The sequence below is a fragment of the Apodemus sylvaticus genome, chromosome 4 (assembly GCF_947179515.1).
Source record: "Apodemus sylvaticus chromosome 4, mApoSyl1.1, whole genome shotgun sequence".
Taxonomy (NCBI): Eukaryota; Metazoa; Chordata; class Mammalia; order Rodentia; family Muridae; genus Apodemus; species Apodemus sylvaticus.
Window position 1 is genome coordinate 16,050,245 of NC_067475.1, and position 23,244 is coordinate 16,073,488.

General features: G+C 40.4%; 1 protein-coding gene across 1 annotated transcript; it reads left to right on the plus strand.

The window, feature by feature from the left end:
* Positions 1–313: 313 nt before the first annotated feature.
* LOC127682065 (calcium-activated chloride channel regulator 4A-like) lies at positions 314–18,500 on the plus strand. Its single transcript, XM_052178483.1, has 14 exons — positions 314–478; positions 5,000–5,140; positions 5,282–5,429; positions 6,286–6,394; positions 7,267–7,444; positions 8,117–8,335; positions 9,400–9,627; positions 10,362–10,539; positions 12,010–12,116; positions 13,533–13,748; positions 14,316–14,580; positions 16,380–16,550; positions 17,530–17,763; positions 18,088–18,500. The coding sequence occupies exons 1-14, from the start codon at positions 314–316 to the stop codon at positions 18,498–18,500; spliced, it is 2,772 nt and encodes a 923-aa protein (XP_052034443.1).
* Positions 18,501–23,244: the final 4,744 nt, after the last annotated feature.

A 23,244-nucleotide genomic window follows, 5' to 3' on the forward strand; every position in this document is an offset into this window, starting at 1 on the left:
GTGATTTGATTTTATGACCCTATTCTATACAAATCACAAAATCTGTGTGTGTGTGCTTAGAAAATTAAGTGAAAACGAGAAGCAATCTATTATGCCTCAAAAAGAGAGGGTGCAATGTATTTTACAATTTTCTGATCACTTTAACCATTCCCAAACAAAAGCTCTTATATAACCTGGTAGTGTGCTTTCTGTGCATGAACATTGACCTTTGCACAGTCACCATCACTCTATAAGTTAACAGGTGATTTGAGGAGAATATAAAGACCTGGCGAGGGACACGGGGAAAGAAAGGCCTCTGGGAGACCAGGCCAGAATGATGGGGTTCTCCAGGGGGTTTGTTTTCCTCCTCCTCCTCCTGCACCTCCTTCAGGGGTCAGACACTTCCTTGGTAAGACTGAATGAGAATGGGTATGAAGACATCATCATTGCCATTGATCCTGCTGTGCCAGAAGATGTAACAATAATTGAACACATAAAGGTAAGAAAATCTGGCTTTCTCCTATTTGAGTTATGAAGAATGAAAAGGTTAATAATGATGGTAAGAATTACTATGGAAACCTCTGAATGCTTTGAGAAGTTTAAAAAGAGAGCAGACACTTTTTGGAAGGCATAGAGTGAGATGAAGGTTCTAAGACATTGCAAATGAAGGTTCTAGAGGTTCTAGAAGAGATGCTACCTTCACACCATAAGATCAAAGATGATGCAGAGAGCCTCTCTGATCTTCAGCTTCCTTGTCTGTCATTTAGAAGTTGGATTCTCTTTCTCTTTTTGTAATTTATTTACTTATTGTGTATGCATATCATGTATGCTTATGATACCTTTGAGGAAAGAAAAGTAAATTAAAAGAAAAACAAGCATGTGTCCTTATTACATGCTGAGGAATTCTTTGGGTATATGCCCAGGAGTGGTATAACGGGTCCTCTGGTAATATCATGCCCAGTTTTCTGAGGAACCGCCAGACTGATTTCCAGAGCGGTTGTACCAGCTTGCAACCCCACCAGCAGTGGAGGAGTGTTCCTCTTTCTCCACATCTTCGCCAGCACCTGTTTTCTCATGAGTTATTTTATCTTAGCCATTCTGACTGGTGTGAGGAAATCTCAGGGTTGTATTGATTTGCATAAGGACACATGCTCATACATGTTCATAGCAGCCCTATTTATAATAGCCAGAAGCTGGAAAGAACCCAGATGTCCCTCAACAGAGGAATGGATACAGAAAATGTGGTATATTTACACTATGAAATACTACTAGCTATTAAAAACAATGAATTCATGAAATTATTAGGCAAGTGGTGGAACTAGAGAATGTCATCCTGAGTGAGGTGACCCAATCACAAAAGAACATACATGGTATGCACTCACAGATAACAGATATTAGCCCAGAAGCTCTGAATACCCAAGACACAATTCACATATCAAATTATGCCAAAGAAGAAGAAAGAAGAGGCCCCTGGACCTTGAAAGGTTCAATGCAGCAGGACAGGGAAGAGGGAAGGGGTTGATTGGGGAACATGGAGAGGGAAGAGGGCTTATGGGACTTTTGGGGAGGAGTGATCCAGGAAAGGGGAAATAATTTTAAATGTAAATAAAGAACATAGCTAATAAAAATAAATAAATAAATAAATAAATAAATAAATAGAAATAAAGAAAAGAAAGAAAGAAAGAAAGAAAGAAAGAAAGAAAGAAAGAAAGAAAGAAAGAAAGAAAGAAAGAAAGAAAGAAAGGAAGGAAGGAAGGAAGGAAGGAAGGAAGGAAGGAAGGAAGGAAGGAAGGAAGGAAGGAAGAAAGAAAGAAAGAAAGAAAGAAAGAAAGAAAGAAAGAAGAAACTGATGTATAAAAAGAAAAAGAAAGAAAAGGAATTACAGGTATGCCTTCTTTTTCAGAGTCATCAGTAATAACACAGTGAGTAGGAGAGTAGATTTCATGTTAGTAGGTTACTGTGGAGAATGCTGCCTCAGGAGAGTGAGACAGAGCAGAGTACAGCTGTGATAGGAAAGAGTGTAAGCCAATTATTCCTACAGGGAAACCCTCAGAGAAGCCCCCACTCATGATGTGACATGTGAGCAGACACCATTGTGTGGGTAATAGCATCTGTGTAATCAAGGAAACAGTGACTGAGATGGAGGAAGGATGCCTGCCTTACACTGAAGCTGGGAGAGGCTCCTGCACAGGGGCAGAGCCCAGTCCACTGGAGAGCGCATCTTTACTTTCCCTCTGAGTGATGAGACGCCATGAAAGAGGAGGATGTGTACCCTGTGGTGCCTCTTCCAGGACCACTCTGACTACCTGAAACCACAGAAGGCTCCCTCATGTCACATCACTGTATGAATGTAGCATAGGGGTGCAGAAGGAGCCAGGCTGTGGGTATGGATAGGGGTGCTGTCTGAGACAAAGAGGTGTCAGTGATTCAAGTGATGCTGAACATATTGGAAAGTATCAAAGACAACACTCTTGTTGATTTACACTTGAGAAAGGTGAAGGTAGAGAGCAAGAGTTAAGAGGCAAGACAAACTTTACAACTCTGGTTTAACTACTTATAGAGAACTGTTGTCAGCTGGGAAGGGAAACTATAAGAAAGAGCTGTACCTGGGGAGGAGGAATCAAGGTGGTTTCAAATTGAGGTGCTTTTTGACATCCAGATAGAAGAGACAGAAATCTAAATTCTTGGGGAGAGGTAAAATGTGTACTTGGATAAAAGTTAGAGGTGATCAGCAAGTGGAGGATGGGAATCCACCCAGTGGTTGCAACAGAGAAAGAGGCCCCCTCACTAAACCTAGGGCTTCAGTTCACCAAAGTCTCTTCCAACTCCAACATTCCATGTAAAGACTGGTATTTCTGCTTCATGGTCATGTTGCATGTCCTCAGGGGCAGCATCCACCACTTCCACTACTTGGTTTGGGGTCATCCCCACTGGGCCTAATGCGCATTGCTGAGCTCCCTACTGGGCATGACCTGAACTATGCTGGTGATTTCCATTGGCTTCTACTCGTCACACATTCTCTAAACCACCCAGCAGCCCAGAGGTGATGCTACCTGGTGTCCTTTGACCTCTAAAAAACAAAAAATGTTTTTCCGTCAGAATATGAAGAGCAGACTCCGAATGATAGAGTGTTGGTGTTCAGGAATAAATGATTGGTTTCAAATTTTTTTGAATTCAGAAAATGGATATTAGATAAGATTATTTTTTGAGACATAAAGAATTCTCAGCATAGTCTTCTACTGAACATTACAATTAGAAATTCAATCCTTTGCCAACATGTCTACCATTTAGTGGGTTTTTGACACTCAGCCGTTTACAAAGCCTTCTATCATCAAACAATTTTGTGACTTGCAATCATCCACTTATACACAATGATCTTGGAAAACTCTTATAATTGATGGCCTGATATTTTCCATTTTCAAGTTTCCTTTGTATTTTGTGTTCAGGATCCTTTTGAGTTTGAAACTTGAACACTTTTGCATACACTGATAGTTCAGGTTTTCTTTAAAAAATATATAAAACATTATAGGAATTCTGGGGAGGAATTTAGAAGGAATACCATAGGACTTCTAGTTAGAAAACTTTGAGAGAATAGTATTAGGCACCTTGGTATCCCTGAAGATGAAAGCGTCCCTGAAAGCTAGTTCTCCATGGCCTACAAACATGCTGCAGTCTAAGAAAGACATGGAGACTCTCAAGAAAATGCAGTCCTCGGAGATATACAATACACAACCTACACAGTCGTACACAGCAAGCATACAGGTCCAGTTCATAACTCAGTTTGAACCACTCCCACTCTATTATTTCATATGTACAGAGAGTACGCTTCCTAAAAAACATGGAAGCCTAAATATCTCTCATTTGGAAAAAATAAAGGCATCCAGGGAGAGAGAAAATTATTTTATCCTCCTTCCGTGTGTGCTAAACGGCTTCCGAGCCTCTTTAGAGTTCATCACAGCCTTCCTGCGCTGGACCCTCATTCTCTGGACTCTGACACTCAGACTAATCTTGTGACTATTCCCTAATCAGTTTGTTGACTCTTTACAATGCATGTGAGTCAGAGGGCTGGACTCTCAGAGGGCAGCAGGGTGAGAGATGGAGGCCTTCAGGAGCAGTGGGCTTACGCTAAAGCTGGAAGCATGGGGGGGGGGGGTTCTGTCCTGATAGAGAAAGCAGTAGACACCCAGATGGCTCCCATGAAATGAAGATAACTTTGCTTTTATTTTATTTTATATTATTTTACTTTATTTTATTTTATTTTTGTTTATATTTTACTTCCCTCTGGGAGATCTGGTTATAAGGAACCAGAAACCTTAATTGCTTTTCATTCCTGTTTCTCTTTATTAGAGAGTGACGCTGTAGACAAAGAAATCCTCTAATAAATTTTAGTAGCTTTGGACTCAAGGTACTGGGAGAAATTGAGTATTTTCATGTTGACTGAAGTAACAGTTGTATGATCATTTTTTACATGTGCTATGGAATGTTCTATTACCTTGCCCTGCAAGTGTCCAAACTTCCCACATCTTCCAGGAATATGGAAAGAAATCTCCATCCTGATAAAGGGTCCTATGGGATATTCTCCTTAGCTTTCATCTGCTAGAGCTGTTTTTTGGTTCATTTCTTGAAGTTAGGAGTGTCATTAGTCTATTACAGGTAAGGCAACCAGGCTTCAGACACTCCATATGCCAACCAAAAAGTGTCCACACAAATATTAGAGCCAAATAAATGACTCTAAGCTCCAAGTATATAGTTATATAAATCAATTATTGAAATCACTAAGTACATGCCTCAAGCTGTCTTTTGAGATAAGATGATAGAGGACCCAGAAGGAGCAGAGTGAAATGAGCTTTGGATTAACAGAAAGAAGTCAGGCTAGAAGCGTGAACGGAGACTACTGATGAATGATCTTGATGAAGGCTGTTTTTGTGGTCAAGGTAACAAGACACTCCAGAGAAGAGACCCTGAGACATTTTTCCACTCTCATGATCATTTTCACATATCTGTTTCTCTTTGATAATAGGAAATGGTGACCAAAGCATCTACATACCTTTTTGAAGCTACAGAAAAAAGATTTTTCTTCAAAAATGTATCTATATTAATTCCTGAGAGTTGGACCAATAGTCCCCAGTACAGGAGGCCAAAACAGGAGAGTTACAAGCATGTAAGTATCCATTTTTCTCTAACAACAAAAAAGAGTTTTCTGGTGCTTGCTGGTTTTGCCACAAATTTATTGATTCAGACTTTGTCTAACTATTGTCTTTTCTGTTCTTCAAGTGTTAACTATCTTTTTAAACATTCCCAGGCTGATGTTAAAGTTGCACCTCCTGTCCTTGAGGGCAGAGATGAGCCCTACACCAGGCAGTTCACACAGTGTGAAGAGAAAGCAGAATACATCCACCTCACCCCTAATTTTGTACTGGGGAGAAAACAAAATGAATATGGAGATTCAGGTGGGGAATCTGGCTAAACATTGCATGTTTGCAACAAACAACCCTATAATCTATCAAGTGATCAGATTGGAAGAGAAATCCTTGAGTCCAAATCTTGATCCCTCTGTTAGCTTTGTGACATTAAATAAGTGACTTATTGTATGATGCTGATTCCAAGCCATTTACATTTTCTTTAAATTTACCAAATTCTTGATACAGAAGCTGATATAATCTACGTAATCTACAATATCATATCTCAATCCTTCTTCATTATCAACCCCTTCAGGAGCATTTTTAGTCTGTTTTTTCCCTAAAGTTGTACCCTCTAAACATCTATACATCAGAGTTCTGTATATCTGAATAAGCTGTTAACGGGGTTGGTACTTGGCAAGCCATAAACTAATATGTGAAACCTTTAACTCCCCAAGAACTGAAAATCAAATTCTAGTTTACTGTGACTGTCTCGTATGCTCTGTAATGTTTCTTTAATTTAGCATGCTGTGCAATAAAAAATTAATATTCTGCACAGCAATGAATACCATTTAATACAAAAGCCTTTTTATAAACAAAATATAAACTTTTATATATTTTTTATATTCTCCTCTCTCCTCTCTCTTCCTCTCTCTGCCTGTTCCTCTCTGTCTCCATTACTGTTTCTCTCTATGTCTCTCCCTGAAGGGGTGGTGTGGTGAGCAGAGGACAACTTGAGAGTCAGGTTCTTGCTCCTTACCACATGGGGATCAAGGACTGAACTCAGGTTGTCAGGATTTGGTGGCAAGCACTTTTACCTACTGAGCCATCTCAGTCGCATGAATTTTTTCAGATATAAAATTTACCAATTGAGTTATGATTATGTATTTGAAAAAATGTCTTACAGGAAAAGTGTTGGTCCACGAATGGGCCCACCTTCGCTGGGGAGTGTTTGATGAGTACAATGAAGACCAGCCATTCTACAGCGCTTCCTCAAAGAGAATCGAAGCAACAAGGCATGGCATGACCCCTAAGTACCCTTAAATGACCTCCCACTTTTAACTGCCCTATAGTTCTTTCCAATGAAAAGCATCCATGTTTTATCCCAAGGCAGATAACAGATGCAGTATCATAAGCCTCTTTTATACCATCTTCCTTGTAGACAATGACTGTCTGTGTAAAAATATGCATAGCCTCAATGCCAAGCATTTGTTTGGTCTTTTGATGCTTTTTATTTACATATCTCTCCCATAGATGCCAGAACTCATTTAGAATTTGCTTACTGGATTGGAACTACAAGCCAATGAGATGCATTCTGGCTAAAGCCTGGTGTGTCTGCTCTGATCTCTGCTGGCTATGACTCTCAATGGACTAGCACACATCAATCCTCCTTCATCCCATTGCCTTCTTGGCAGTCCCTCATTCTCTGATTCCAGTCACATTGTCCTCTGGATGAAAAGATAGTCACAGCACATGTGGTTATGTGATGCCACCGTTCAGAGGATGTCTTCCTGGAAAAGAAGACTGCACTGTACAGCAAGAATCAGTGGTCCACAGGTTCTGTCATCTCTCTGTAGGTCCAGGTGCCTGCAGAGAGTTAGTACAAGGCCAGCTGTGGGAATGTCTAAGAGAAAGACACACGCACAGCTTTCATCCCAGCTGAGAGCCCCACTGTGTGTGACTAAAGATATACTTTGGGTTTTTTATTTCTTTACAGTTTCTTGAGAAACAAATGGTTGCTTTGATTGGCCCTCTTGACCTTTGCCAGCAGTGCAGGAAGGTCATGGCATCTACACAAGAAGTACCACGCCACAAAGTTCAGAGGGAACAGGAGCACTGTTCAAATGAATGACTGAGTTGTCTCTTAGATTCACTTCCATATTTGCAGGTGCTCCATAGGTATCACGGGTGTGAATAGAATCCAGACATGCCAAGGGGGCAGCTGTATAACCAGAAACTGCAGAACTGACTCCACCACGAAGTTATATGAAAAGGATTGTCAATTCTTCCCTGATAAAGTTCAATCAGAAAAGGCATCCATAATGTTCATGCCAAGTATCGATTCAGTAAGTAAACTAGTCACTGTGTGCAGAATCTATAATCAAAGCATTTATCTAATATCATTAATTTTAAAATAATCATGATGATGTAATGATGGTGATGATGATGATGAAGATGATGATGATGATGATGATGATGGAAATAAAAGAAAGAAACTACACATTGCTAGGCAAGTATTCTACCCAATACATAATAGATGTTAAGCATGACATGAGGATTACATATGTTAAAGTAGATTTCAATGAACATTGACAGATACCCAGTAAGTACTCATTCTCTGTTATATATTATTAACACTATTGTCATTTAAAAGCTAAATAATTATTAAGTATTATAATTATAAGTCTATTTTAATGTTAGTATTTTACTTGAGCATGCATATTTGCTAAATATTATACATATTCTCCTTTAATTATTTAAAAAATATGTTTTTAATTAAAGTTGAACCCTCCAAGATAGCCTCCTTCAGACCACTCCTGTTCCCCTGACTCTCAACAGCCACTTTTTCTTTGATAACTATTGTTACATACATTCATAGCAAAGTATCAACTACAGGCTCTTTGCTGGACCAGCATAATTGCTTCTACATTCTATCACTGGACATACTTTTGCTTTCTTTTCCAGATCCTTTTTTAATACATGAAATAGTAATTTTTTGCACTTTACTACACTTGTAGGTGACTGAATTCTGTAAAGAAGAAAACCATAATCGAGAGGCTCCAACTCTACATAATATGAAGTGCGATTACAGAAGCACGTGGAAAGTAATCAGCAGTTCTGAGGATTTTAAGAACAGTGCGCCCATGGAGGGGCCACCCTCTCCACCCTTCTTCTCCCTGCTGAGGACCAGTGAAAGAATTGTGTGCCTAGTTCTCGATGTGTCTGGGAGTATGGCTGTGAGTTCAGGGGCTCATTTTCATTCTTTTGTTTCTGCTTTAAGTATAGAAATACGGATAAGCAAATAGCAAAAACACACACTAGACACCACTTCTTATGTGGCTTCTTAAATTGTATGTCATAAAATACTATTACTGCCTAAGATCATGACCTGAAAGATATAAAAAAATATTATATGTAGCGAAACATATCTAAAAAGAGATAAACTGGGGGTGTCCATTTTTGACGCAGAAAAATTATAGCCTTTAGTCAGAACAAGATACTGAAAAGAGAGAGTTTTTAACCATGAATCCTGCATATCAAATGCTTAAGAGAAATGAGGAAATAAATTTATGAAGTGTATGACCTGGACATTCATTTAGTCAAGAGAGACATGGTTACGTGTGAGTTACCAGAAAGCCAGTGCAGCAGCCCAACTGATAGAGAAGCAGGGGGGATAGCTAGAAGTAGAAAGGGCAGGGTGGGCAGGCCTCTCAGAGTTAACAGGCCTCTCGGCAGGTTCCTTGTTGAGCTATACAGCTCAGTCATGTTTGGAGATAAAGAGAGACTGGTTGAGGTCTCAAAACCTGGGTTAGGAGTCTATCTTAACCTGAGTGATTATGGGGTGAATGTGGTGCTAAGATGTGAATGTTTGGCTTAGCTTCAACCCAAGCCCCACCTTTAACTTAGTTACTTAGCCACTGGGAGTAGCCTGAGGTAGAAAGTTATGAACTTCTTCATGTGCCCCATGTTACACATAACCACACTTAATAATTTTTTTAAAGATTTATTTATTTATTTTATGTGAGTACACTGTAGCTGTCTTCAGACACCCAAGAAGAGAGCGTCAGATCTTGTTACGGATGGTTGTGAGCCACCATATAGTTGCTGGGATTTGAACTCAGGACCTTCGGAAGAGCAGTCAGTGCTCTTAACCACTGAGCCATCTCTCCAGCCACCACACTTAATAATTTACCAGTTAAAATTATAATTGCATTCTTCCACAGTTTGTATAGTTGTCCAATTCTTGTCTCATCTTCCAGTTGGAAACCACTCATTTCTTTTTTTTTCCTTTTTCACTCAGTCTTCTGATCGTCTCAATCGAATGAACCAAGCAGCAAAATACTTTCTAAGCCAGATAATTGAAAATAGGTCCTGGGTAGGGATGGTACACTTCAATCACTTGGCCACTATTGCAAGTGAGCTGATCCAAATAAACAGTGACATGGAGAGAAACCAGCTTTTGCAAGCCTTACCTACAAGTGCCAGTGGAGGGACGTCCATCTGCTCTGGAATAAAGGCTGCATTTCAGGTGAAAATCCCACTGCACATGTATTTTGATCTTTGTTTTGCTTTTAGGACAAACTAAAGTTCTACTGTTCTTACTTGCCTCCTAATTTTAGCATAACTAATCTTAAAAGGTTCTAAACAAAATGCACAGGAAAAACAAAAAAATAGCTTTGACATATATACTATATTAGCACTTGGGAAATTGAGGCTCAAGGATGAAAATTTAAAGTTCATCTTTGGCTAGACCATCTGAGGCCAGCATAGGATGAACAAGACTCCATCTCATCTGCAATTTCAACATGCTTAGAGCATTAGCTCCCTGTTATCTAAGTATTTAAGGGTTTTCTAATTTGGAGTCCATTACCTGTTAGTGCTGGTGTGTTTGCTTACTGCACCTGGTTGTATGTATGACAGATTTTGTATGAACGGACTGGTTTGTCAGAGGATAACTGGGGAAGACAATGCATTCCATATAAGTGTCTATTTGCCTGTGTTTTCCAGGGTCAAATGTCATTTAGTCCATGTAATTTTTTCCTAATTCATGATCCCACTCATCTTTCAATTTAACAAATATCCCCTGTATTGAGAGGGAGACAGAAAACTTGTTTATCTTCTTCAAAGATTAATGAGCAAAAACTCTATGATTCTAAAACAGAAATTATCTCTATCATATACTTTTTTATAGTTTCTTTTTGCTAACTTTCCATCAGGATAGCTGATCTAGTATGATAACAGTATTCTGAATTATGCTTGAAGGTATTTAAAAATGGAGGATTCCAAACAGATGGGACTGAGATTATGCTAGCATGTGCTGGGGAGGACAACACAGCCAAAGACTGTATTGACGAGGTGAAAGACAGCGGGGCCGTAGTTCACTTCATTGCCTTGGGACCATCGGCTGATTTAGCTGTGATAAACATGAGCACTTTAACAGGTAAAACATGATCTCCGCATTACAGACTTTCTATTGTTGTGTATAAATGTAGAGCTGATGTTCAACTGCTTCTTCTAAGCTCAGTTTTGCAAGAGCCAGGCCGGGAATTGAAGAGCAGAGTCAAGCAGACTCAACCTCTGTTCTCATCACATTTTTTTCCCAGTTGAATGGAAAAGACACATAAAACAGTCAATCCAAACACATAGATCACAGTCTTTCAGAGCAGAAAGAGTATAGAATAAAATTAAATTGAGACTTACAAGCCTTCCATGCTCCCAAAATGTTGAAGCAAGGAAGGAGGGGAAAGGAGGTATATGAAATCAAATGGCTCCCGAGACAGGCCTTGAACAAAGTCTGGTACTTTCCAGGACTGAAAAACAAAGAGAAAATACAAATTATGGTAACTTATTTAACATTAACTATGATAACTTATTTTAATGTACAGATGTGATGAAAACTAATTACATGCTTCTAGTAGCCTCTCAAACACAGTAGAGTATACAAAACCAATAGTACAAGTATCAACTATTATTCTAGTTTGGTTTTCATGGTATCAAATACACACACACACACACCATCATATATATATGAGGTTTTCTGTGGCTGACTGTACAAACTTCTTCCATTACAAACACTTTTATGTTCATTTTACAATTTATTGCTGTCACAAATATTCTACCCAATATCCAGTCATTGTCAAGATACCTTGACAATTCTTTCATCTTTCTAGTTTTCAGCTACTAATCTATTTCCCTGAAAAATAATCTAAATGATGTAAATAAGAGTTTATAATTCCCCTAAAAACCTATACAAAAGTCTGTGAACTTAAATATACAGAATCAAGTCCCTTTCATACCTCATATGTAACTAAATGAAATACCTCATGCAACTGAGGTTATCATACTATGATAATAAGGTGCTTTTTGCTTTGCAATTGTGATGAATTGAACTAAACTAATGTTTCAAAGATGACCTTAAAGTCTTTCTGACAATTTAATTTAATCCATATGGAAATTTTGACTTACTTTGAACTGTTATTTTGTTAATCATTAAAGTATGGTAAGTGTTGTGATCATGAAGGAGAAAGGCAGCATAAGAATATGTTCTATAAGCTTGTGGGGGAAGGGCTGCATACTACGGTATAGCATAGAATAGAGTTTATTTAAAACATAGGGAGGGGAGTTAAGAGGGTAGTAAAGGCAGAGAAAGGCAGAGAGAAGGAGAGAGTAGAGAAGCAGAGGCCAGCCATGGCCACATGGAGAGGGGGGAGAAGGGACTAGGGAAGGGAAGAGCCAAGGAGAACAAGAGAAAACAAGAGGAAAAGAGAGGCAAGGGAGAGAGGAGGGGCAAAAAACCCCTTTTATAGTGGGCCAGACCTACCTGGTAGGTGTGGGATGGAGCTTAGACAGAATCCTAACAGTAAGTACTCTTGTTCTACAAAACAAAGTAGCCTATTCATTCACATTTTAGGTGGAAAGTATCTGGTTGTTGCAGATGAAGTCCAGAACAATGGACTCATTGATGCTTTTGGGGCCCTGGCTTCAGAAAATGATGATGTCATCCAGAAGTCACTTCAGGTAAACCCAGAGGCTTACCTGTCCCTAGAGGTTTTGTGATTGCTTTTGCCATAACCAAGGAAAGGTGTAAGGGCAAAGTACATAAAACCAGCCAAAAAGGAAACATCTAAGAGTAGAGATAATGAAGACTTTAGGTGTTGGTTTGTGTGGTTTGGATTGGTTTGGTTTCATTTGGTTTTTAATGAGTAGGAATAGAATTAAAATTCTGTTTTTCTCAACTGATATATTTATGGTAAGTTCTAAAATAGAGAGAAAACAAAAAGAAAACACAAATATTCGAAGTTGATCTGTATTCATATGCATGATGGGTAGAAATGTCAGAGGTAAAGAAAGGCCAGTTAGAAGCATGGTCCAGTCCTCTGAGTTGAAGAGAAGCTGGCCTTAGGGATGGCATCTGGAATACAAAGGCAAACCTGATCCCCATATCTATTTCTCCTAATGCCATGGTGGGACCAATGTCACCTTGTTTTCTGAGATTTTGCTGACAAAGAGACAAAAAGTGGTATTCCCATTGAAAAGTTCTCCACATCCGTTGAGAGACTGTCAACAGAGGCGAAAAGCACTTCTATGGTTCCTCCCAGAAGAGACACTATAGTTTCCTTTCTCTCTTCTCAGGATTTTTACCTTCAATATCAGTTTTCCCTCATTTGGATGGCCTCCATGTCCAAAGCTTCACTTTCAATCCTGCATGAAAACTTAAGATTCCTCATTAGTAATCTCCCGCAGCGTGTTTGTCTTGGTTGGTTTTCATGCCTCCCTAGGGACTGAACCTAGAGCCTCTAACACACTGGGCAAACTTCCTACCACTGAGCTGTGTCCAGCTACAGACCTGTCTGTGCTTCACTGTGGGAGCCTTTACTCTGTTCCAGTTAAAATGCTGTAATCACCCCAAGCATTATCTTTCCAGTCATCAGTGAGACGAGTAAAGCACGTGTCTCTCTGTCTCTCTGTCTCTCTGTCTGTGTCTCTGTCTCTCTCTCTCTCTCTCTCTCTCTCTCTCTCTCTCTCTCTCTCTCTCTCCACTAGTTAGCTGTGGGTTTTAGCATCTTTTATAGCGAACAGTCAGCAGCAGCATTTTCCAGAAAACTACTGAAGTATAGCAGGATCACAGACCCAACTCCTCAACTGATGTTTCCACTTTAAATCTCCTGTTGTACCATGCCCTTTCTTCAGAGTCTGCATTACCAACCTTGCAACTGTCACATCCCAAGAAGCCTTCAGGATAATGACAAATCTATTGGTGGAGAGGGAGGGAGGGAAGAGAGAAAACTAAGGTAGTTTAGCATATGTAAGACTGTTTTCAGATGAAATATAGGGAATTATCTAGAGAAGAAAAATCAATAAAACTATTTTCTTCAGTAGTCATTAAGGTTTTTGCTTTTCTTATTATTTGTTGTTTGTTTTACATTTAAACAGCTTGAAAACAAGGGTTCCTTACTGGACAATGGCTTCTGGCTGAATGATTCTGTCCTAATTGACAGCACCTTGGGAAAGGACACATTTTTTCTCGTTACCTGGAGTAAACAAGTCCCTGCCATTTATCTCAGGGATCCCAAAGGAACACAAATCAGGAATTTCACAATAGACATGGCTTCCAAAACGGCCTATCTCCGTATCCCAGGAATAGCTCAGGTAACCCACTAGCATTTTAATGTCCCCGTAAAGATATTTTTCCAAAGAGACTCTAAGCACATCATAAATGTGAGTACAATAACTTTACCATCTTCAAAATGAAAGCAAAATGTTTGTACTTCCCTTGCCTGTGTGATCCTGAGAGCTGTGGTGTCTGGTAAGGGGGAAAGAAGCCGTGGGTTAATAGAAAAGGGAAGGCATCTGAGGACAGGGAGGAAGAAATGTGGAGAGTGACCTAGCATACCATCTTCTCCCATTCTACCTGCCAGAGTCATGGAATATATGACACTGAGACCAAAGAATAAGGCCAAAGGCAAAGTTATTAAAACATTATTTTCCAATTGAGATATCACAAAATGCAAATATCATGCAGAACACTAGCTGGGCTCCCAGTCTAACTGTCTCAGCTTTAGTACCTGAGGAATCAAGACCTTCCTAATACCACTCAACCCTATTTCTTTTTTTTTTTTTACTTCTATTCTTTTTTTTTAAATCATATAATGGAAAGGCAAAAAGCCATGTCATTTGACTCTAAATGCTTGCTGCATGTTTCATTGAAAATTCTAGGTGGGTGTTTGGACTTATAACCTGGAAGCCAAAGTGAACTCAGAGATACTAACGATTACAGTAACCTCTCGGGCAGCAAGTTCTGTGCCACCAATCACTGTAAATGCTAAAGTAAACACAGACACTAACAGTTACCCCAGTCCAATGATTGTGTATGCAGAAGTTCTACAAGGGTACACACCCATCATTGGAGCCCGTGTGACAGCTACCATAGAATCAGGCAGTGGAAAGACAGAAGAGCTGGTCCTGCTGGACAACGGTGCAGGTAAATCACAGACTTTTAAGAATAAGCCTGTGCATTTATAGTTACAAATGTGCCATGTGTCCTTGAGGCAGTGGGTACAACAAGATGGCCACATGAAGAGTTAACACAGATTAGGAAGGAACAGCAAGACCAACAGAAAATGCAATCAATCAGGTAACACCTAAGTGCTTAGCTAGTGTCCTGCACAGGGTAACCATTCCGTTTATGTCAGCTACTAACAAAATAATATTTGTAATCTTGACAGGCATTGCCTGACTCCAGCTAAGGCAGCCTCATTCAGAAGACAGAGAACACAAGCATTCCTCCTAGGTACATGCTTCTTAGGACAGCATCACCAAAAATGTGTGATCACAGCAGGTGATGCACAAGCTGCAGTGGAAGAGGGTAACAGAACCTGGGACCCTGAAAGCTGAAGGGAAAGAATGAGAGTGATTCCCCACAGCTGGAACAAAGCACAAATAGAATTCTGGGAGCTGGGACCCAGGAGAAGCTACAGGTAGGACAGAGAGGGGGACTGAGCACTGCAGCATCAGGTGCAGGTCTGCCTGGCAGGAAGCTAAGAACTGTGATGGCTGCTCTGTAGGGGGATGGTGCAGAAACCCTTTCCCTGCACTCTATGTTCTCCCGTGAATAGAACCTTGTGTGGAAGTCAAAGAATAAATTAACCAATCTGGTCCACATCTGGACCAGTAAAGATGCCCATCAGTGCATTTTGCAATGTGAGTCTACAAACTGGTCTTCAGATACATCTGAATGTTCTTAGAGTAAATCCCATGTTTTCTTTCATTGCAACAATAATTCCACAGCTACCTCTCCCTGATACCCAGGCCCGTCTACACCACATGTAACTTCATGCTCCTTGCTTCATTTCTGGATATTTTACTAGATTACCAAATGAGCATTTAGTTGATAGGGGGAACAAACTAATTTAAAATTCCTTTACTGGAAAAGAAGAAAAAGAAGACTGCCAATAGCTGAGGCCAGCACTGCATGCATTGGTGTACAGAGGAGTCAGGTGCTTCTCTAGGTACTCTGGGAAATCTGCATGTCTGAAAAGCCCCAGACATTTAGAGGGACACAGATGTGGCTGATGCAAGAACAAGAACGTTGTTCTCTCATTTTCAACTTATCAGGTACCCCCCTATGCTCACTATTGTGACAGCAGACTTAAACTACCACATTCCTGAGATGTCCCAAACATTTATTCCAAGAGTAAAGTGTGTTTTTGTCTTGAACTACAAAGATAAGTGATTGGGAGAACAAAAACAAAACAAAACAGAACAAAACAAAGCAGAGAAGAGAAAAGAAAGAAACAGAAGTTGTTGAGTATAAAGCAAAATAAGTTAATTTTGTGGTCTATCAGGAGTGATGATAATTAAGTTTTACATAAAAATACATTAGCCACAGGAAGGGTCTCATTTATATCAGAAGATAACACAGGAAGATTAATGTAAGGAACTGAAAGTCAATCAATTGAAAGATAAATGGTAAGAAGAGTCTTATGACGGCTGTATAAGTTGGTTTGGTACAGAGAGATAAAGTATTAAAGTATTTATGATACATATGCAATTATCAGTGTGGATAAACCTGTTAGATAAATACATACCAAAGCAAGTCGAGGGTACATGATTCAATAATATATTATTTGGGCAGAAACTGATGGAGATGTACTCCATGCAAATGTGAAATTGTAAGCTCAGGAACAGACAATGCTTCTAAGACCATGAGTGTGTGAAAACATACACCAATGTCTCATCTGTCACAATGATTGTCATTCATATCTTTATGCTTTTAACAAGGGGCTGATGCTTTCAAGGATGATGGCGTCTACTCCAGGTACTTCACAGCTTATTCAGAAAATGGCAGGTACAGCTTAAAAGTCCGTGCAGATGGAGGAACACACTCTGCCAGGAGAAGTCTGCGGCATCCGTCAAGCAGAGCGGCGTACATACCAGGTTGGGTAGTGGACGGTGAGTGTCAGAAACCCAGTGACTCATATCCATGATTTCATAGGGTGGAGGCTACACACATTTTACAGTTCAAAATACAACTCCCCCCCATTTCTAGAGTGAGATCTTCATACAATTGTCTCTACATTAACCCAATCTAAGCCTGGAAATCAATAAATGCTGAAAACCTATAAGCCAAGTATTTTAGTGTGGAACATCCGTAGACTGTCAGCAACAATCTGTCCACCTTTCAGCTCTGGACAAAAGAAATGGCCACTGTGCTACGAACAGAAGTGCCAGCCAGTGGAGCAGTCTGTCCTCTGAGTTACATGTGCTTCCATGTTTAAACTTTGCTTTCCTTACTCCTTATCTAGAGGCATGGGGAGCTAAGCAATGGAATAAGATGAGAGAGTTATTTCTTAGCACTTTTGCCATGGAGGGAAGGAAGCCATCTAAGTATTAAGGTTAGAACAAGCATTGGTTTCCCCAGACACATTTCTAGTCAGAAATAACTTGAGAAATAAAGCAAAACTTTTCTTAAGGCATATATTAGGGAGGCATGGTGGCACACAACTGTGATCCCAGCATTTAGGGGACAGAGACAGGAAGAAGGATAAGGATTTCAAGGTTATCCTTGGCTACAGAAGTACATTGAGGCTACCCTAGGTTTCATGCCTGCCTGTTTGATTTGCATTTGTTTTGCTTTGTTTTGTTTTGTTTTGTTTTGTTAATTCATGGAACAAATTCCATAACATCCTCATTTGGTGCAGTTTTCAGTTCAAAGCAAGGGACTGCCCAATTTGATCTGATAACATCCTGGTAAGATGTTTGGAGGATGAATTTTCCCACGAATGGAATGCTTATAATTGAAGCACATCATAAAATGCAACCATAGAAATGAAAAGAGATAAAAGAAAGGAAAGACAAGGAGGGTCAGGAAGCTGACTGACTGAGTTCTAAACAGTTTCATCTGATGTAACTAGAGAATTTTTAAATGCAGGAGAAATTCAGTGGAACTCACCCAGATCTGAAATGACTGAGGCTACTCAGCCAATCGTGGAGAATTTCAGCAGGACAGCATCTGGAGGCACCTTTGTGATATCCAATGTTTCATCTAATCAATTGACTGATCAGTACCCTCCAAGTCAAATCACAGATCTCCAGGCCACACTTGACAGGGAAGAGATCAGTCTGACATGGACGGCCCCAGGAGATGATTATGATGTGGGAACAGGTAAGAACAAGGACCCTGTGGGTTTGCCCGAAGTAAGAGATGTCCAGGGTGGTGCAAGAGCAGACAGTCAGCCAGAGGAGAGCACTGGTGACTGACACCTCAGCAAAGCAGGAATGTGAGGATCTGAGGTGTTATGGTTTATGACACAGGTCTTGCTTTTCATGAATGGTTGTCTTTAAAAGTCAGAACTCAGCTTATAGAGGAAAATGAATAAGAATTTTGATGTAATCATACATTGCATGACTAAATATTTGTGAGGACAACTAAAAAGACATTTAGTATGGTGTGATACAGTAACTAACCCACATGTAACATTTTTCTTAGTTCAACAGTATATCATAAGAACAAGCGAAAATATCATTGACCTCAGAGACAATTTTAATAATGCTCTTCTGGTTGATACGACTAATCTTAAACCAAAAGAAGCCAACTCCAAGGAAACCTTTGCCTTTAAACTGGAAAATATCCCAGAAGAAAATGCAACCTACATATTCATTGCCATTGAAAGTGTCGACAAAAGCAATCAGCACTCAAGACTGTCCAACATCGCACAAGTAGCACTGTTCACCCCTCAGGCTGAGCCCATCCCTGATGAAAGTCCACACTCTGGAGTTAGTACTTCCACTATTGTGCTGTCTGTGGTGGGCTCCGTTGTACTAGTTGGCATTATTGTAGGTACCACAGTTCGTATCGTAAAGAACAAAAGGTCCTCATCAGGAGCTACAACAACATTTTGAAAAGGAACATGAATAAAAAGATATTTCTGAGTTTTTAAAGTATATCCCATGTGATCCTGAACTCAAAAATAATTTCAAGAGGGTCTAAATGAGTACTTTAAGTACATCCATTCTGTGAAAACTTACCAATATTAATGTTTATAATTTTTTCACTTATCATAGTGATAAATAAAACTGGTTTTATGCCAGGCAGTGGTGGCATATGCCCTTAATCCCAGCACTTGGGAGGGAGAGGCAGGTAGATCTCTGAGTTTGAGGGCAGCCTGATCTACAGAGTGAGTTCCAGGACAGCAAGGGCTACACAGAGAAACTCTGTCTTTTAAAAACAAAAAAATAAAAATTAAAAAAAAAACTGGTTTTATATATTGATCTCTAGTATCCTGTCCCGAGGGACCTAGTTATTCAGGGGGGCAAGGAGGACTGAGCCTGTTAAGAGAAATGGGCCGGAAAGAAAAGCGAAGCCAAGCAAAATGGGTGTCTTGTCAAGGCCTCTTTAATGAAAGGCAAAACGCCTAGTTTTGAATGCACTGTAAGAGGAAGTAGGGAGGGTCTGAGGGGGATGCTAAAGGCACAAAAAGAGGAAAGGTCATCCAGGGCAGATGCTGGCTGTGGCATCCAGCAGCTTTTCTGGAATGCTGGTTCCACCTAAACAACCCCAGGTGTTCGGCCAAGATAAGAACCAGTTGATCAGCCTTGTGTAAAGATGGGGGTGGTTCAGATGTAAACTGCAAGGTTAGAGGACTTTCAAGGTGAGAGCTGTTGAAAGTCTGGTTCCCACAGTGTGGTCTCCCATATGTCCCTCTCTTTTCTTTAAAAAAGTAGGGAGGTGGCTATGGAAAGAGGGTCGGTGGAGAGCCTGTTTTAGGCTATGTGGCTTGCACCCACGTCCAGCACCGCAGTAACTAGGACTTTTTAGGTCCCAGTAGGGCAGGAACTGTGTCATAGGCACCTACTCCCGGAATCACATCTCACTCTAATGACTTAATCAGGCCCTTGGTGATCATGATGAGCGCCCAGGTAGTGGACTCACAATAATCCTGTCATGGGGTCACCCTGCAGCCAATAGGCGGTGTGTATCTGGTTCATGGCACCACAATAGTCCCGTTATTGGCGACTCCACAGCTTATGGCCCTCAGCCACTATTCAGAGCGGGAGGTCACCCTCCTGTCACTGCCGTCTCCAAAGCTTAGGGAACCAGGAAGGCTCCGTGCCTGCAGCAAGGGTGGAGAACTGAAGGCCAACAGTTGCTGTCTCTGCGTCTGCAGAAGAGAGGTCTTTGGCTGAGCCTCAGATGTCTAGCAGATGGTAGTGGACTGCAACTGGTTAATCTGTTAAAAGCCCAAAAAAAAGCAACAAACGACCCATGAGGGGCCCCAAAAGGTTGGGAAGCAAGGTGGAGAGCCAGGGAGAAGTCTCAGTATCAGCATACTCTGGCAGCTAGCATGTTCCTTCTGCATCCTGCAGAAAAAAACACAAACATTCCCTCTTCTCTACACTCAGAGAGATCCCTGGCATTAAAATTTTAAAATTTTTGTAGTATATAGAGATATGATACTCCCCTCTTTTATTATAAAATTATAACAATAAAAATATTGTTATAAAGTTCTATGGGCCTGTTCCATAATATCTTGTCTCTGCGAATTATGAGGAATCTCAGTAATATGACTAATATCAAATTGTTAATAAAACATCTCAAATGACTGACTATAATAATCAGATATAATATTTGTCTTAATCTTATTTGGAACATTCAGTATAAAAAAATAACATATGTAAAAACAGGTATAACTAGAAAGCTTGAAAGCTGTCAATGGTCATACATATATTTTTGATTAATTTTTTTGAATTGTATTTGTATAAATAATTGTAAAAGTTAAGAATTAGTAGCATTAAAAAAGAAACAATTTCAAGCAATTATAAGCCTATATATATATATATATATATATATATATATATATATATATATATATATATATATATACCATTAATATATAAATCAAAAGTTTGATTTTAACATTTTAAAAAGAACAGCTACAGCACTGTACTGGCTGGTTTTGTTTGTCAACTTGACACAGACTGGAGTTATCACAGAGAAAGGAGCTTCAGTTGGGGAAGTGCCTCCATGAGATCCAGCTGTGGGGCATTTTCTCAATTAGTGATTAAGGGGGGAGGGCCTCTTGTGGGTGGTGCCATTCCTGAGCTGGTATTCTTGGGTTCTATAAGAGAGCAGGCTGAGCAAGCCAGGGGAAGCAAGCCAGTAAGAAACATCCCTCCATGGCCTCTGCATCAGCTCCTACTTCCTGACCTGCTTGAGTTCCAGTCTTTACTTCCTTTAGTGATGAACTACAACATGGAAGTGTAAGCTCAATAAACCCTTTCCTCCCCAACTTGCTTCTTGGTCATGATGTTTGTGCAGGAATAGAAACCCTGACTAAGCTGCTTCCCGCCAATCAGTTACGAGAGACTCACCTTCATCTTGGTTCTCGGACACCAGAGAGATCAGACACCCTGAGGTATGCAAACATAACCCGAGGCCAATATCACATGGGTCTAAGCCCAATGGGTGTTGGCCTGCACCCAGGTCCTGGGCTGTTCGGGGGGCGATCTGTGTGCCAACCCAGCTAGGAGGTTGTTTGCCCAGCCCGGTGTGTGCACCGCCATTTTGGTGACGGGTCGCCAGAGAATTGTAACAGGCAAAGCTGGCTAACAATCATAGCCCGAGGCTAATATAGCAGGAGTCTAGGCCCAACAGGCCCTGGAATGTCCCCAAGACCTGGGCTGCTCAGTGGGCCATCTGTGTGCCAACCTGGCTAGGAGGTTATTAGCCCAGCAGACTCTCCCGGCACTTTCAAGGAGCATGCCCACACAGCCATCCTGGCCACCTGACAGAACCAGTTAGCACTCATAGCCCGAGGGGAACTTTTCTTGGACCTTGGACTGCCAGGCTTTTGCCTAGACTCAGGGCCTGAGCAGCTAGGCTAGCCTTGGTGCACCAACTCGGTTGGGAGATCGGCTGCCCAGCAGAGTGATCATCACTCAGAAAAGATCCCGCAGCATACTCCATCAGCACCCCCTGAAGGAGAAAAAGGGCACCATCTGGTTCGCAGACACAATCTGGGACAAGGCACACTAGGGCTGCAAGGATACCCAAGAGGAGGACAGCACATCAGCAATCTGTGACAGGATAAACCCAGCCATCCAGTGTTGCAGAAAGACCCCTAGAGCCTCACAGGAGGCTCAAACACCAGCCAGAGACAAGAACAACTAACGCCAGAGAACAAGATGGCAAAGGGCAAACACAGGAATGCCACTAACAGAAATCTAGGCAATATGGCAGCATCTGAACCAAACTCTCCAACATCAGCAAGTCCTGGTTAGGCCAACACACCAGAAAAACAAGATTTGGATTTAAAATCACTAGTCATGACGCTGCTAGAAGAACACAAAAAGGAAATGAATGAATCTCTTAAAGAAATACAGGGGAACATGAATAAGCTAGAAACCCGTATAATGGAAACACAAAAATCACTTAAAGAAATTTGGGAGAATAAGGCTCAAGAGATAGAAGCCAATAAAGAAGAAACACACATACACACACGCACACACACACACACACAAAAGAACTTAAAGAAATGCAGGAGAACTTGAGTCAACAGGCAGAAGTCATGAAAGAAGAAACACAAAAATCTCTTAAAGAATTAAAGGAAAACACAAACAAACAAATGATGGAACTGAGCAAAACCATCCTGGATCTAAAAACAGAAGTAGAAACAACTAAGAAATCACAAAGGGAGACAACTTTGGAGACAGAAAACCTTGAGAGGAAATCAGGGGCCATAGATGCAAATATCAACAACAGAATACAAGAAATGGAAGAAAGAATCTCAGATGCCGAAGATGCCATAGAAACCATTGACTCAACAGTCAAAGAAAATGCAAAATGCAAAAGGCTTGTATCCCTGAACATCCAGGAAATCCAGGACACAATGAGAAGACCAAACCTAAGGATGATAGGTATAAATGAGAGTGAAGATTTACAACTGAAAGGGCCAGCAAATATCTTCAACAAAATTATGGAAGAAAACTTTCCCAACTTAAAGAGAGAGATGCCCATGAATATACAAGAAGCCTATAGAACTCCAAACAGAGTAGACCTGAGCAGAAATACCTCCTGTCACATAATAATCAAAACCCCAAATGTACTAAACAAAGAAAGAATATTAAAGGCAGTAAGAGAAAAAGGCCAAGTAACATATAAAAAAAAGACCTATCAGAATCACACCAGACTTCTCGCCAGAGACCATGAAATCTAGAAGATCCTGGGCAGATCTCATGCAGACTCTAAGAGAACACAAATGTCAGCCAAGACTACTATACCCAGCAAAACTCTCAATCACCATAGATGGAGAAACCAAGATATTCCATGACAAAAACAAATTTACACAATATCTTCCCACAAAACCAGCTCTGCAAAGAATAATAGTAGGAAAACTCCAATACAAGGAGGGAAACTACACCCTGGAAAAAGCAAGAAAATTACCTTCTTTCATCAAACCCAAAAGAAGATAACCACTCAAATATAAAAATAACATCAAAAATGACAGGTAGTAATAATCACTATTCCTTAATATCTCTTAACATCAATGGACTCAATTCCACCAATAAAAAGACATAGACTAACAGACTGGATAAGGAAACAGGACCCTACATATTGCTGCATACAGGAGATACACCTCAGTGTCAA